This window comes from Erythranthe guttata, chromosome 4, assembly GCF_056151865.1.
Source record: "Erythranthe guttata isolate IM_541 chromosome 4, IM_541, whole genome shotgun sequence".
NCBI lineage: Eukaryota > Viridiplantae > Streptophyta > Magnoliopsida > Lamiales > Phrymaceae > Erythranthe > Erythranthe guttata.
In genome coordinates this window covers 19,516,702-19,529,228 of record NC_142536.1, presented here as the reverse complement: position 1 = coordinate 19,529,228, position 12,527 = coordinate 19,516,702, and the positions used below count along the sequence as shown (strand labels likewise).

Here is a 12,527-nt window from a genome sequence, read left to right as displayed (position 1 = left end):
CTTCCAAAATTAAATTTTTCGATTTCTTTTAATTTCTCGATTCGTGTTTTGTCTATTTTACCTCGAACATTTCGATGCTAGAAAAGCGAAAAAAATGCCTTTTATATACTCCATCCGTTTTAAATTAAGTCTTTTTAATGTTTCGACTTACTATTGAAGAAAATCCATAAGAATATAGATCTAAAAAGTCGTTTTTCATTTTAATTTAAAAAAATTAAACACAAAAAATCTCATTTTTCAGTTTATGTGCTAAGTAATAAAAAATAAATTTGCTAAAATTATACAAATAAAAATAAAAATATAATAGTCACCGTCTATTAAATATTAATACAAAGTATACATACATAAACACGCACGAAATAATGATGCCCACATGGTATTGGCAAGTGGGTTTATCATGCAATGAAATGCAATGGTTGTCTTTGTCTTATTTTTTACATGGTACATTGTCCACATCCTTCATCACATATACAAAACCTAATGTTGACTTATACATAATTATATAATAATATTAAAATAAAAAATTGAAATTCAAAAACAAAATTCCCTTTGTCACCATATGAATTTATCATTACAACAAAACATGGGCTCCTAGACCAAAAAATAAATAAATAAATAAACATTGTAATAACTAATCAATTGTAGACACGTCACACAACATTATTCTATAAATATTTAGTGATATATTCATATATATATTAAATTACAAAAATGTATTAGAATAATTCGATTTCGAGGCAAAATTATGAAAAAATATGTGGGATATAACATAAATATTTGACCCATGCATGCATGTTAAAAAAAAGATAAGAGCATTATTTACAATATTAATTAATTTGTTTTACTAAAATATATATTATATTCCACTAGTAATATTCGACAGGGGTATCAGGGCAACTCTCATCAGAGAGAACATCTCTAGTGAAAATAGGAGGAACAAATGGTGGAGTTGTACATCTCAAGAGTGCCCAATTTACCCCTCCGAAAAATTGGTGGTGCTTAATTGCCGAAGCGCCCATCGTCGATCCCAATCTCCGGCAAGGGTCCTTTGCGAGCAGCAACGTTATCAAGTCCTTGGCCGATGCGGGGACCACCGGCTCCTTCGGGAACTCGAGCGCCCGCGCCATTATGTTTGCTAGGGTTACCTCGTGGTCCATGCCCCGGAACGGCGTCACGCCGTAGAAGAGCTCGAAAAGGAATATTCCCAACGTCCACCAGTCGACCGCGCTCCCGTGCCCTTCCCCCGAGACTATCTCGGGGGCAAGGTACTCGTGGGTCCCGACGAACGACATCGACCGGACGTCGATCGGCTCCGCCACGAACGAGGGGCCCACGTGGCGGCCGGCCATGGCTTTCTTCTTGCGCCTGCGCATAGGGTTGAAGCACGAGACGGACGGTACGATGCAATTTGGGAGGATGCATGATGTGGCGCCGAATTTGGGTGGGTCCATTGCGTACTCGCTCTGGGGTGGGGCTGGTGGTTGGTTTTGGGCCGGGATCACCTGGGCAGGGGTGGATGTGGAGTCGTCGCACCTTAGGGAGAGGTCGAAATCGGTGAGCATTATGTGGCCGTCGGATCGGACCAGGACGTTTTCGGGCTTGAGATCGCGGTACACGATGCCCATCATGTGTAGGTATTCGAGGGCTACCAAAACCTCGGATGCGTAGAACCTTGTAACAATACGATGAAAGTTAATAATGGTAAAACAAGAAAAATAATGCATTTAATGCGACAGATAACATGGAACAAAAATATTTATCTGAAGCGACAAAATTGATTAGTTGAGACCTACTGAATTATTGATTACTTAGCAATGTGCCAAATGAGTGGACCTAATTACTTCATGCAGAAAATACATATAGCACTATTGCACTAAAGCATAGATATACATATATATGTATATATATGTAATATATCATGTGTTTATCACATATGAAGAAGGGACCAATATGTTTCCCAACTTTATGAACTATGTTTTATATGAACTATGTTATATGGGGTGTCTTAGGACCCTCGTCTCCCCAAACGAAAGAAACAAATTACCAAAGTAAGAGAAAATATCGATGAAAGTTTGCTCAATTTGTCCTCTAAAACTCAACATTTAGTGTCGGTATTTATCAATTTTGTCGTGTTTCACGAGGTTGCTTTCTGGACTTCGTCTCGATTTGTTTTCTAGTTTTCTAAGAAACACGAAGAAAATAACAAACAAAAAAATGGCAAATAATTCATTTTGTTCCTTCTAATCGGATTTGTCCTAATGCTTCGCTAATTAGTCCAAGGAGAAGCTAAATTATGTCGATAAGTTAACATTTTTTGTCCAATAATAATCAATGTCACAATCTATAATTCAAATCACACTTCATTCCATTCTTAGCTAGCTAGTAGCCACATTGCCTCTTATCATTCTAGATTTATCAAACATGGCATAATTGTCAATTACCCAATCATGTAGGGGCCACAAACACAATTTCTCTAATCCTAAGGGGGGGCCATTTAGAACGTAAAGAATTTCCAAGAATTGTAATTTAATCCCCTAAAATCAGCAAAAAGTTATTAGAACCCCATTCCAAGGACTATTATGTCAAAATTATATACTACACACCGAATCTGTAATAAAACTTATTTTTTATGTGATGGGACTTCTACTCCTAAGGGTCACATGTGTAAATATGGACAAAATAGAAAATTCTGGCACAAATTCAAATCTTTTTTACAGTGATGATCATTAAATAATACAAGGTCCACGTGATTTAGTTGCAATGTTTTATTTTTTAGGTCAACCATAATAGTAATGATCCAACTGTAATAAAAAAAAAATTAATAATAATAATTATACACTGATTAAAAAAAAAAAAAAAAGATTTACACCTAGAAAACATGTAATTGCATTAACAAATCTCCACCTTCCGATCACAAATAGACATGCCACGTGTTGCTTCAAATAAATTAATATCAAAAAATATATTTAAAACCAAAAAGTGGGGTCATTGTGGTAATTTTCGCATCATCATTTTGATTACTTACCCAAGAACGGGTAAAAATAAAATTACCCACAGTAAAAAAAATAAAATAAAAGGAAATGGTGGTGATCATAATTACACTGGCTGACAGTAAAATTTTCACGATTTTCGAAATTCCACTTTTAACCTTCCCAAAGGCAAAAGCCAAAAGGGGGAGGGAGCAGGGATCCAGTGTTTCGCAGTGGTGTATAGTGTATTTCAGTTTGCCTGCGAAACAGAGAAGACAGTGACCAGAAGGTGGGGGCCCACTAGTGATGCCAACCAGCTCTTATGCCAGGTGCTGGGCCCCACTTCCTTAATTGACACGTCACACTCCTTGCTTTCAATTTCACCATCATACCCCCCAAACTTCCCCAATATTATTTTCAACCCAATTTTGTAAATAAAATTAAAATTAAATTGCATATTAACAAAAAATTATTGATCGTGATTCTGAATAAATAATTAATAAAAATATTTTTCGAAATATTTTAATTAATTAAACTATGAAACGACAAAATATTTTTAATGCATGCAGGCCAAATGGAGGATGAGTGGTTTAATAAAATAAAATAAAATAAAAAATTAGAAAAATTGCAGAAACGGCATACCTGACGGCGGAATCGGGGAACCGTTTGCACGGCTGACGTTGACGGAGGACGTGGAGATCTCCGCCGGGGCAAAACTCCGTCATCAGACAGAGCCATTTCGGAGATTCGACGGCGGCGTAAAGCGTCGGCAGAAAGGGATGGTCCAACATTTCGAGAATTTCCCTTTCTGTCCTCGCTCTACCTTCCTTATTACGGCTCGCGAGTTCCTTTCTGTCCATTACTTTCGCCGCGAAAAGGGCCGCCGGAGGGGGTGGTTTCGGCGGGGCATCCGACGAGGGAGGCGGCGGGGGTTTGAGTTCGGCTAAGTAGACGGAGCCGATGTCTCCGGCGCCGAGACGGTGGAGGAAGCGTATGTCGGGGAGGGAGAGGGAGGGGTAGCGGCGGATGGAGTCCCAGCAGGGGTCGCCGGAAGGTGTGGTGGTGGAGGAATGGTGTTTGAGGGCGGTGGTGGTGGTTGGGGTGGGAGGGAAGTGGGCGGAGGGGGAAGTCCAATCGGAGCCGGAGCTGGTGGAGCGGTGGATGTCAGTGGCGGTGGTGGTGGTTGTGGAGTTGAAGCTCATGCTCTGAAGATCGTCGGCTATGTCGTCCAGCCATGGCTCCATCATGTATAGACTATAGTGTGTGTGTGTGTGTGTGTGTGGTGACGGCGGCGTGGTGGTGGCAGAGGGCGGAGGGCGGTGGGGGGAGAATGAAAAGCGTCGTGGGAAAGTGGGTGTGAGTTATTAAATATATATATTGGGAAATGGGAAGAGTTTATTGGGCCGAAAAAAAAGGCTGGGGCGCCGTGAGGGGGTGTTTAGCAAATTAGAGGAATTATAGGAACTTGCATTTATTGGGCCCGAGATGTAATTATTTTTTATTTTATTTCCCCCTTTTTAGGCGGTTATTTAGTTTTTTTCTATATTTTTGGAATGGTTGAATTTGGAAACTACTAATATTTTATTATGTTAATTTAATTACTTAATTCGTGCTTCCAAAAGTAAAAGACTAGTTGATTATGATTAAAATTTCAAGTAATTATTTTATGTTAATTTTTTTCTTGTAAATACTTTTCTTCTTAAACCGTCCTAATTTTTCACTTTGTCCTCTTAATTCTCGAAAAAAATTACGATTTTGCCTCGTATTCAACTATATTGAGAGGTGCATTAATAGCTTCTAAACTTTACAAACTAGACTATTTGTTTATTTTTATTTTTTATTCTTTGTTTAATTTATAAGAAGAAATAAAAATTACATTATTTAGCCAAAAACAATTTTGTACCATGCTCTTGTGGGTGGTTGCTACTTCTATCATTTAATAAAAAAGACTACTATGTTTTTTGCCTCATTTATATATAACTATAGGCTGCAGATATTTGCAAGACGAAAATTACTAAGTCCAAGACCTTACTTCATGCAAGACCAAAATATAAATAAATTTACTAAGATCAAGACTGGAAATTACAAATATAACCTCAATAATAATTTAGATATTATGAATTTAAATTAAGCTAATTGCTATTGCAAGACCAAAAAAAAATATAAAAAAAAAAATAAAAAAAAAGGAAAAAAGAGAGGGAACTCACTCCCCCAACAAAACACCAACATCTTCTTCTTCACCTTCATTTTACACATTTTTTTCCACAAAAAAATCTTCCATATTCTCCAAAACCCTTATCACATAAAACCCTCAAATCTTACTAAAACTTGAAAAGAAGGACATTATGGATACACAAGACATAAATATGGAGGATTCTAAGGTCGAAGAACACAAAGATGTAAGAAATATTCTACTTTGAGATCGTTTTTCTCGTTTTTCGCACCTCATTTCACGGACAAAAAATTCGACATGTACAGGTCGAAATATCCGCTTTATATCGACACAGTAGTGTCGAAATATCCGCTTTATATCGACACAGTAGTGTCGAAAATTTCAAAATAATTCGACACTCCTTAATTGTCGAATATTATTGAAATTTTCGACATTATGGTGTCGATATTAAGCGGATATTTCGACCTGTACATGTCGATTTTTTTGCGGATATTTCGACAACAGACTTCAACGGCGACGGGGAGGTGGTGGACTTCAACGGCGACGGGGCGACGGCGACGGGGCGACGATGATTTTTTTTGTTTTCTTCTTCCCTTCTTCCCTCCTCGTTTTTCAATTCTCAATTCAATTTCTTTTTTCTTTCCTTTTTTATTAATTTTTCTTTTTTAAATTGGTCTTGCAAAAGGAAATTAATAAAATAAATTTTTTTTTTTGTATTTTATTAAGGTTATTATAGTCTTTTTATACTGAATTTAATAAAAAAAATTAATTTGGTCTTGCCCTAAGTAATTTTCGTCTTGCAAATAGTCGCTGCCATAACTATATTATCTTTCTTTTCTTTCTTTTTATTCGTTTCCTAATATATTTAGAATATTTTAGTTTTAATGACATCATTTATTCAATAAATTATTTTTTTCTATTTTATTGGGAGGTTATACTATCGCAGAAAAGACAATAAGGATAGGATTGACAATCGAATCATGTCAGTCGAGCTTGGATTGGATTCAGCTTACAAACCATCAGACCTCATAACTATAGACTCAATGTAATTGAGCCGAACCAAGCGAGCTTCAGTTAGGTCCGCTCAATTGTCGGTCCTAATTTTGTTTTTTTTCCTTTTAGAAAATTTAGGATCGATTAAGATTTGAGACCGTCTTCTATCCAAAAGTACAATCATAAATACCCTATGTACAACTCATGTGCGAGACCTTCCCATATTTAGTTCATTTTCTCATAATGTAGTTGTTTACCAAAAAAAATAGTATTAATTTGATATACTTGTAATTTATCAACAATAATTACTAGCTATAAATTAAATATATTTACAAATTAAAGTTACCCATCTAAGATTTATATTTGCTTTAGATAAAAATCCTTAAAATGTGATTTTAATAAACCAAGATTAACTATTTATCAAATTCAAAAACTTAAATATTTTTTTCTGAATAAATTAATTACCGTAAATTTATCCAAAAAAATTCAGACAAGTTTGTTTTGAGAAGTACATAAAATTATATAAATATATATATTTTATTACCACGGTTGGTATGTCACATAAAGTATATATATGAATATGATCATGTTATCTTGATTAGCATCAATCATGGGATTTCATCTTCAAACTAACCAGCACTCGATTGAATAATCAAACAATATTGTTCCCCATTTTTAATATTTTCTTTGTCGTTAATAAATAATAATAATATCTGATATTTTAATTAAATTTCTTGCTTTTTTTGGTGTGTCCTCTATTGATCATCGTAGGGACAAAGAACCCGAATTAGAGGACCGGTTCAAAACTATGGTTTATGTGGGTCCATTTGGATCAATAATCAATAAAAAATCTTGAGATGATAATATATATTTATATATAATTTTCTAGAAGAATTAAAACATATTGGACTTTGATTTAGATCTCGCATATGCTTAAAATAACTTACAGATTCATATGGTATTTGTATTTACAAATACCCCTAAATGCAACAACCCATTATAAACCTTAATGGAATATATGAATTGTCTAAATTATCATTTTATTAAGCAAAGGTAAATTACGGGTACAAAAAATTGCAATTACACCCTGTGGGTATATTACATTTACCCTACGGGTAGATTAATTTTATATCGAATATTCTATGTAACTTTCGGTATTCCGTTAGTCATAACTTCGTAAGGGTGTAACTGTTACATATAACAATAGTTGAGAAAGGTATTTGTAATTACCGATACCACAACACAAGAGTAGAAATTATTTGGTCATACCTCATGGGATTTCCCGTAATTTACTCTTACAAAAATTAATTCAATAAAAATCAGTGATCCATAACTCCAAAATTTATGCATGTATTTAATAATTATTGGTACGAATATTATTCGACTCGAAGTCTTGAATACCCTACAAACTGGCTTCGAGAAGTGTCACTTTGAATTCCTATAAGTACATGCACTTAATAAACCTTAGTTTAATTTTCCATATACATATGTGGTCCAAGACAATTGTACGGCAACCATATATTAAATGCTCATAATTTCTCGTATTCAAATATAAAAAAAAAAAATAAAAAAAATCCAACCATAGTTTTGATTACTCCCTCCGTTGTTTAATAATCGTCTCTTTTCATATTTGCACAAGTATTAAGAAACTCGATAAATGTGGCTTGGTTTTCGTAAAATTATATGCTCGAATATGTGCATAAATAAGTAACATATGATTGTGTAAAGGGGATGTTAGATCCAAAAAACCTTTTGTCAACAATATTACAGATGGTTATTTAAAATATATAGGTAAGAATTTAATCAATTCAATAGTAAGAGTAGATGCATGTGACTTCATTTATATCATGCAGTATTTATTGGCTGATTGGCCATTCTCTTACAATGTTTTTAAATGTAAATTCAAACACAGCTTACATAATTCAAAAATGTTTTTCGAACCAAATCGGAATTAACTTTTTCGAAAAATTCAGATTATTTTTTGTCACATTTCGAAGCCTGAAAAACATAAAATCTGAAGTATCATATTTCGATGATAATTCCATTAAACTTTATATTTATTAAGTTCCCAATTAGCGAAATTGAAGTAAATGTCGAGACTATACGTAATTTACAAAATTTAGCCGACTATTTCTCTAACATGTCGAAGGGATAGTTTTCGTACATTATCCTAAGCTTAATATGAATCTTTTCTCGAATTTCAAATTCATTCAAAAAAGTAAACAAACTCCACAAACAATACAATCATGTCATTAATGAGAAGGAAGATGCATCAACTACTCATAACATGTCTGTAATTCTGAAATTATTAGCACTTAAAATGCAGAAAAACGAAAAGAAAAAAACGGGTTTTGCAAATTAAATTTGATTCCATAAACGACTCTCAAAGAACAAAAGACACATACTCATTCCTTCTTTCCAATCCCATTAGACATATTGTAGATTCCTCTTCCCTGCAATACAATGCAGATAACAATCAGCATCGGACTTTTTTTTTCTTTTTTAAAAACAATCAACATCGGACTTGTCAATTTATTAAACGAGGAAAAAAAAGGGTACTTACAATCATAAAAAGACAAGAACCAGCCAAAGCGAGAGGAATGGCAACTGAGGTGACTTTGTCGAATGGTCCTTTTAGGTATGTGTGTTTATGAATGCTCTGGAAAAGCCTCTGCCTTTCGACGAGCTTCTCCCTTGGCCTAAAGGGTTCTTCAACCATACTCATCCTGCATCATTGGCACGATATTGCACATCAGTTTTATTTATTTAAAAATTCACAAGTTGCACCTTACACACACACCATCCGATCACAAACACACACACACACATATAATATGCATGTAAGTGGTATATATGTATATATATGTCTATGTAAACAAGATCGATGGCTTTTCAGACATAAAAATTAAAAATTAAAATTAAAAATATAAATAGCACAGAGATATTAATTTTAAATAAAAAGATACGAAATTGGGACATGCAAAAGGCCAGGTGTTTTTGCTTCCCAATGAATTTTCATCAGATCATAGCACGAGACACTAATAAACAAAACTATTATTTTTTTAAATTATTTTCCACTACATATATATTATCAAAAATACATCAATTAATCAATTATTCATAAATAACTTTCAACATATGTGATGATATGAATATTTAGAAGCTATTACAAAGCGAGCTTTCAAGCAGCGAGTAATTAGTCGTGCAAATTACCTAACCAATGGCTACAAATGCTTAGTGCTAAATTTTGGAAATGGAACACCTTGACCTCCTAGTTTTCCCGATGATGATATAATAGAATTAATTAAGGATTCAATTGTTCATGATGATATAATAATTGATTATGTGATGTTCGAGAGTTGCGATTATAAAAACCACGCACTGGTTGATATCCTTCACATGCTTGTGTAATAATAGGGGTTGAATTCGAACAAAACATCCTCGTATTCTTGAACCTTGTTTTTTTTTTTAATCATGGCTTGACAAATAAACCCCATACATTTGACAAACCTTACTTATATTGTCTATCAAGTCCTATCATAAATCTGAAACGAGCCTTGCTTTTAATTGTTTTAGTACTCTGCTGGTAAACTCGAGCTAACACACATAACTCTAAGTTGGTATTATCGGGTGCAAGAGCCCCGGGATTTGAAGAACTCAAAAGAGGTAAAAATACACAAGTACATGCATTCTCTGCAAGCCTAAATATAGATAAAATCCAAGTTCCAATAGCCAATTGCTTTACTAAACATACTAGAGGTACCGAAAATAGTAATCCATTAACCAAGCCACTGAAAACAAACATTCTTCCAGCATCACGTGTTCATACATATTAATCGGAGAAATACAAATGCAGAAAATGGATGACATAAATATAGAGAGTACACCCAAAACGAAAGCGAAAAAAACAGGCCACATTAGAAATTTCATAACGCATTACTACAACTACTAATGTCTTGTTTGGTTGCCAAGATAAGATTAAATAATCTAATGAAAACCCAATTATTATATCCAAACCCGTGACATCCAACAAAAAAGCTCCCTCAAAGGCAAGATAAACCATGATAACGTAATACTTGCGGGTCGACCCAGCAAGTTGTTGGGGGATACCAAACATCAAACAAGGGCCAATTATTTAGTTAATCATGGCTAATCTCCCCAACCAAACTGAGGCCTAAGAACATACTAGCATATTAAAAATATCCAAGACTATCAATTCACAAGGAGAACATTTTTTTTCCGACAAGCCCATAAATTTGTTTTTAGATCTTCACTCGTTGGGAAATCGGTGGAAGTCGAGAACAAAACCATACACTGTCAATATATCTCAGAAAAACAACGATACAAACAATGAAAAATAAAATCTGTACTCCGATGAATGGATTGAAACTGATAAATCCATGGATGCCATTATTCCAAAATTCAAACACCATTTCTTTCAGCTAGGCACAAAATCAATATAAAAATTACACGCAAATAAACAGATTTTTAAAACCAAAAAATGAAGAATCTCAATCGTGTAGCGACTAACGATCGACTCGCCACGAAGATTTAAATCTAACAGAAAATCGAGCAAAGAACCCTAGGTGAGAGAAATCGGCAGCTATCGACGAATATACATGAATTAAAGAGTAAGGAAAAAGAGGATTTACCTGAGTGAGAGCGTTGAAAATAAACGAAGAAGAAAGAGATCGAGTGGATGAACAGCTGCGGAATTCTCTGATCTAGAAAAAAAAATAAATGTGAGAAATGAAAAATGCGCACGCTTTGGAAAAATAGTGGAGAAGAAGAAGATGGGCCTTGAAAATCTGGTATGATCCGAATTGTTTACCCGTTTTCAAAGTGGGTCGATTGAAGGACCCGGATTTTAAAATTGAGCCCAAGTTTTTCTAATTGGGCCGATTTTAAAATTGAGCCCGAGTATTTTTAATTGGGCCTAAATAGCTAGTTTGGGCTTTGGGGCAGCCATTTAATTAATTCTTCACTAATTAAATATTAAAATAGATATTTGCTTAATTCATCTGATTAAAAAATATTTAAAAAAAATGTCCTAATTGTATTTATTTATTTGGAAGTACACTGAGTAGTCAAGTTGTTTTATTTTATTTAAAAAAAAAATTAATTGGCCTACAAACGAATCCAACGAGAAATAGAACCCGTGACTTAATAATAGTGATTAAGTTGTTTGATTGATATAGATTATATTAATACAAAAATCATTTAGGACTAAAAACATTGTCAATGCTTTCATTAATTATGACATGTTTTTAAGCTTTTTAGGCAACTAATGGGACCGGCTGCATTCAACCTTTGGATTTAATGAATTAATCCCAAATTCCTATTTGACCTAAATATAATAATTAAAGTTCAATGAACCCGAGCTCGATCTGCTTCGAGCTCATGAAAAATGACTCGAGCTCCATTAGTCGTATGGCCTTTTCATATGCAGTAATTTAAATTTATTTTAAGATTTTTCTCGGTAATGCCAAGACAATGTAGCCCGTTGGTAACCTGTTGCCTTGCATCTATAATTATTTAGTCATGGGTTCGAATTACCGAGAGAGAAATTGATGAACCAATAACCATCCTCATTTGAATTAAGAAGCAAAAATACAAAATAAAAAAACGTATTAATAATTAAAATTTAAAGTTTAAAAAGTGAATCATAAATTAATTGGAACCATCAAATATATATAGCCACCCTTCTAGAAAGCATCAAATAAAGTAAGCCGAGTATAGTATATAAGACAACATCCTACTATTTATAGCAACAATTTTCTTCTAGATAGGGTCAATTTGTTTGAAATTAAGCAAAATCTTGATTTTAATGATAATAAAATTAAATTAAATCTGACGGTGCAATATCTATAACGTCTCTTGGTGTGTAGATTAATGGTAAAAAATCATCCGATATAATTTTCACCGAGTGTAATATAGAAATAACCTTCTTATGCACGATGAAGTGCTCAAGGCATTAATAACACTCAATTATTATTTTATATTTTTTATTCGAGAGTTCAACTCCAAAATGACTAGATGCAATTCAAAAAAAAAAAAGTTAATACTTTTGTTATTAAAAAGTGAAGTTGTAAAGTAATTTACCACCCCATCTATTTTTTTAACAAAATAAATGAACAAAAAGGTAAAAAGACCAAATCGTCCTTATCTACCAACAATATTTATTTATTAAGCCAACAAAAGGAAAACGACGTCGTCTGGAAAAGAAGTTTCTGTCAGCTGGTCAGCATAGCACAACCAAACACCTCTCTCCTTTCATCATGAGTCAAACAATAACTGCCACTATTTAGTATTTACTAAATCTAATCAAGAAATTACACTAACCCATCCAATGCCAACGTGCCACGTGTCTAATTAAAAACCCTTTTGTCAAT

The 12,527-nt window shown here is 33.9% G+C and overlaps 2 protein-coding genes across 2 annotated transcripts; both read right to left on the bottom strand.

Moving 5' to 3' along the window:
* Positions 1–743: 743 nt before the first annotated feature.
* Positions 744–4,397, bottom strand: LOC105972458 (Protein kinase superfamily protein). The gene is made up of 2 exons (XM_088817274.1): positions 3,612–4,397; positions 744–1,671 (listed from the first exon to the last, which is right to left on the bottom strand). The coding sequence occupies exons 1-2, from the start codon at positions 4,214–4,216 to the stop codon at positions 867–869; spliced, it is 1,410 nt and encodes a 469-aa protein (XP_088673400.1). The 5' UTR covers positions 4,217–4,397; the 3' UTR covers positions 744–866.
* A 3,926-nt stretch (positions 4,398–8,323) lies between these two features.
* On the bottom strand, positions 8,324–10,920 carry LOC105958518 (uncharacterized). The gene is made up of 3 exons (XM_012982518.2): positions 10,788–10,920; positions 8,699–8,861; positions 8,324–8,588 (listed from the first exon to the last, which is right to left on the bottom strand). The coding sequence occupies exons 2-3, from the start codon at positions 8,858–8,860 to the stop codon at positions 8,541–8,543; spliced, it is 210 nt and encodes a 69-aa protein (XP_012837972.1). The 5' UTR covers position 8,861; positions 10,788–10,920; the 3' UTR covers positions 8,324–8,540.
* Between the last annotated feature and the right edge of the window lie 1,607 nt (positions 10,921–12,527).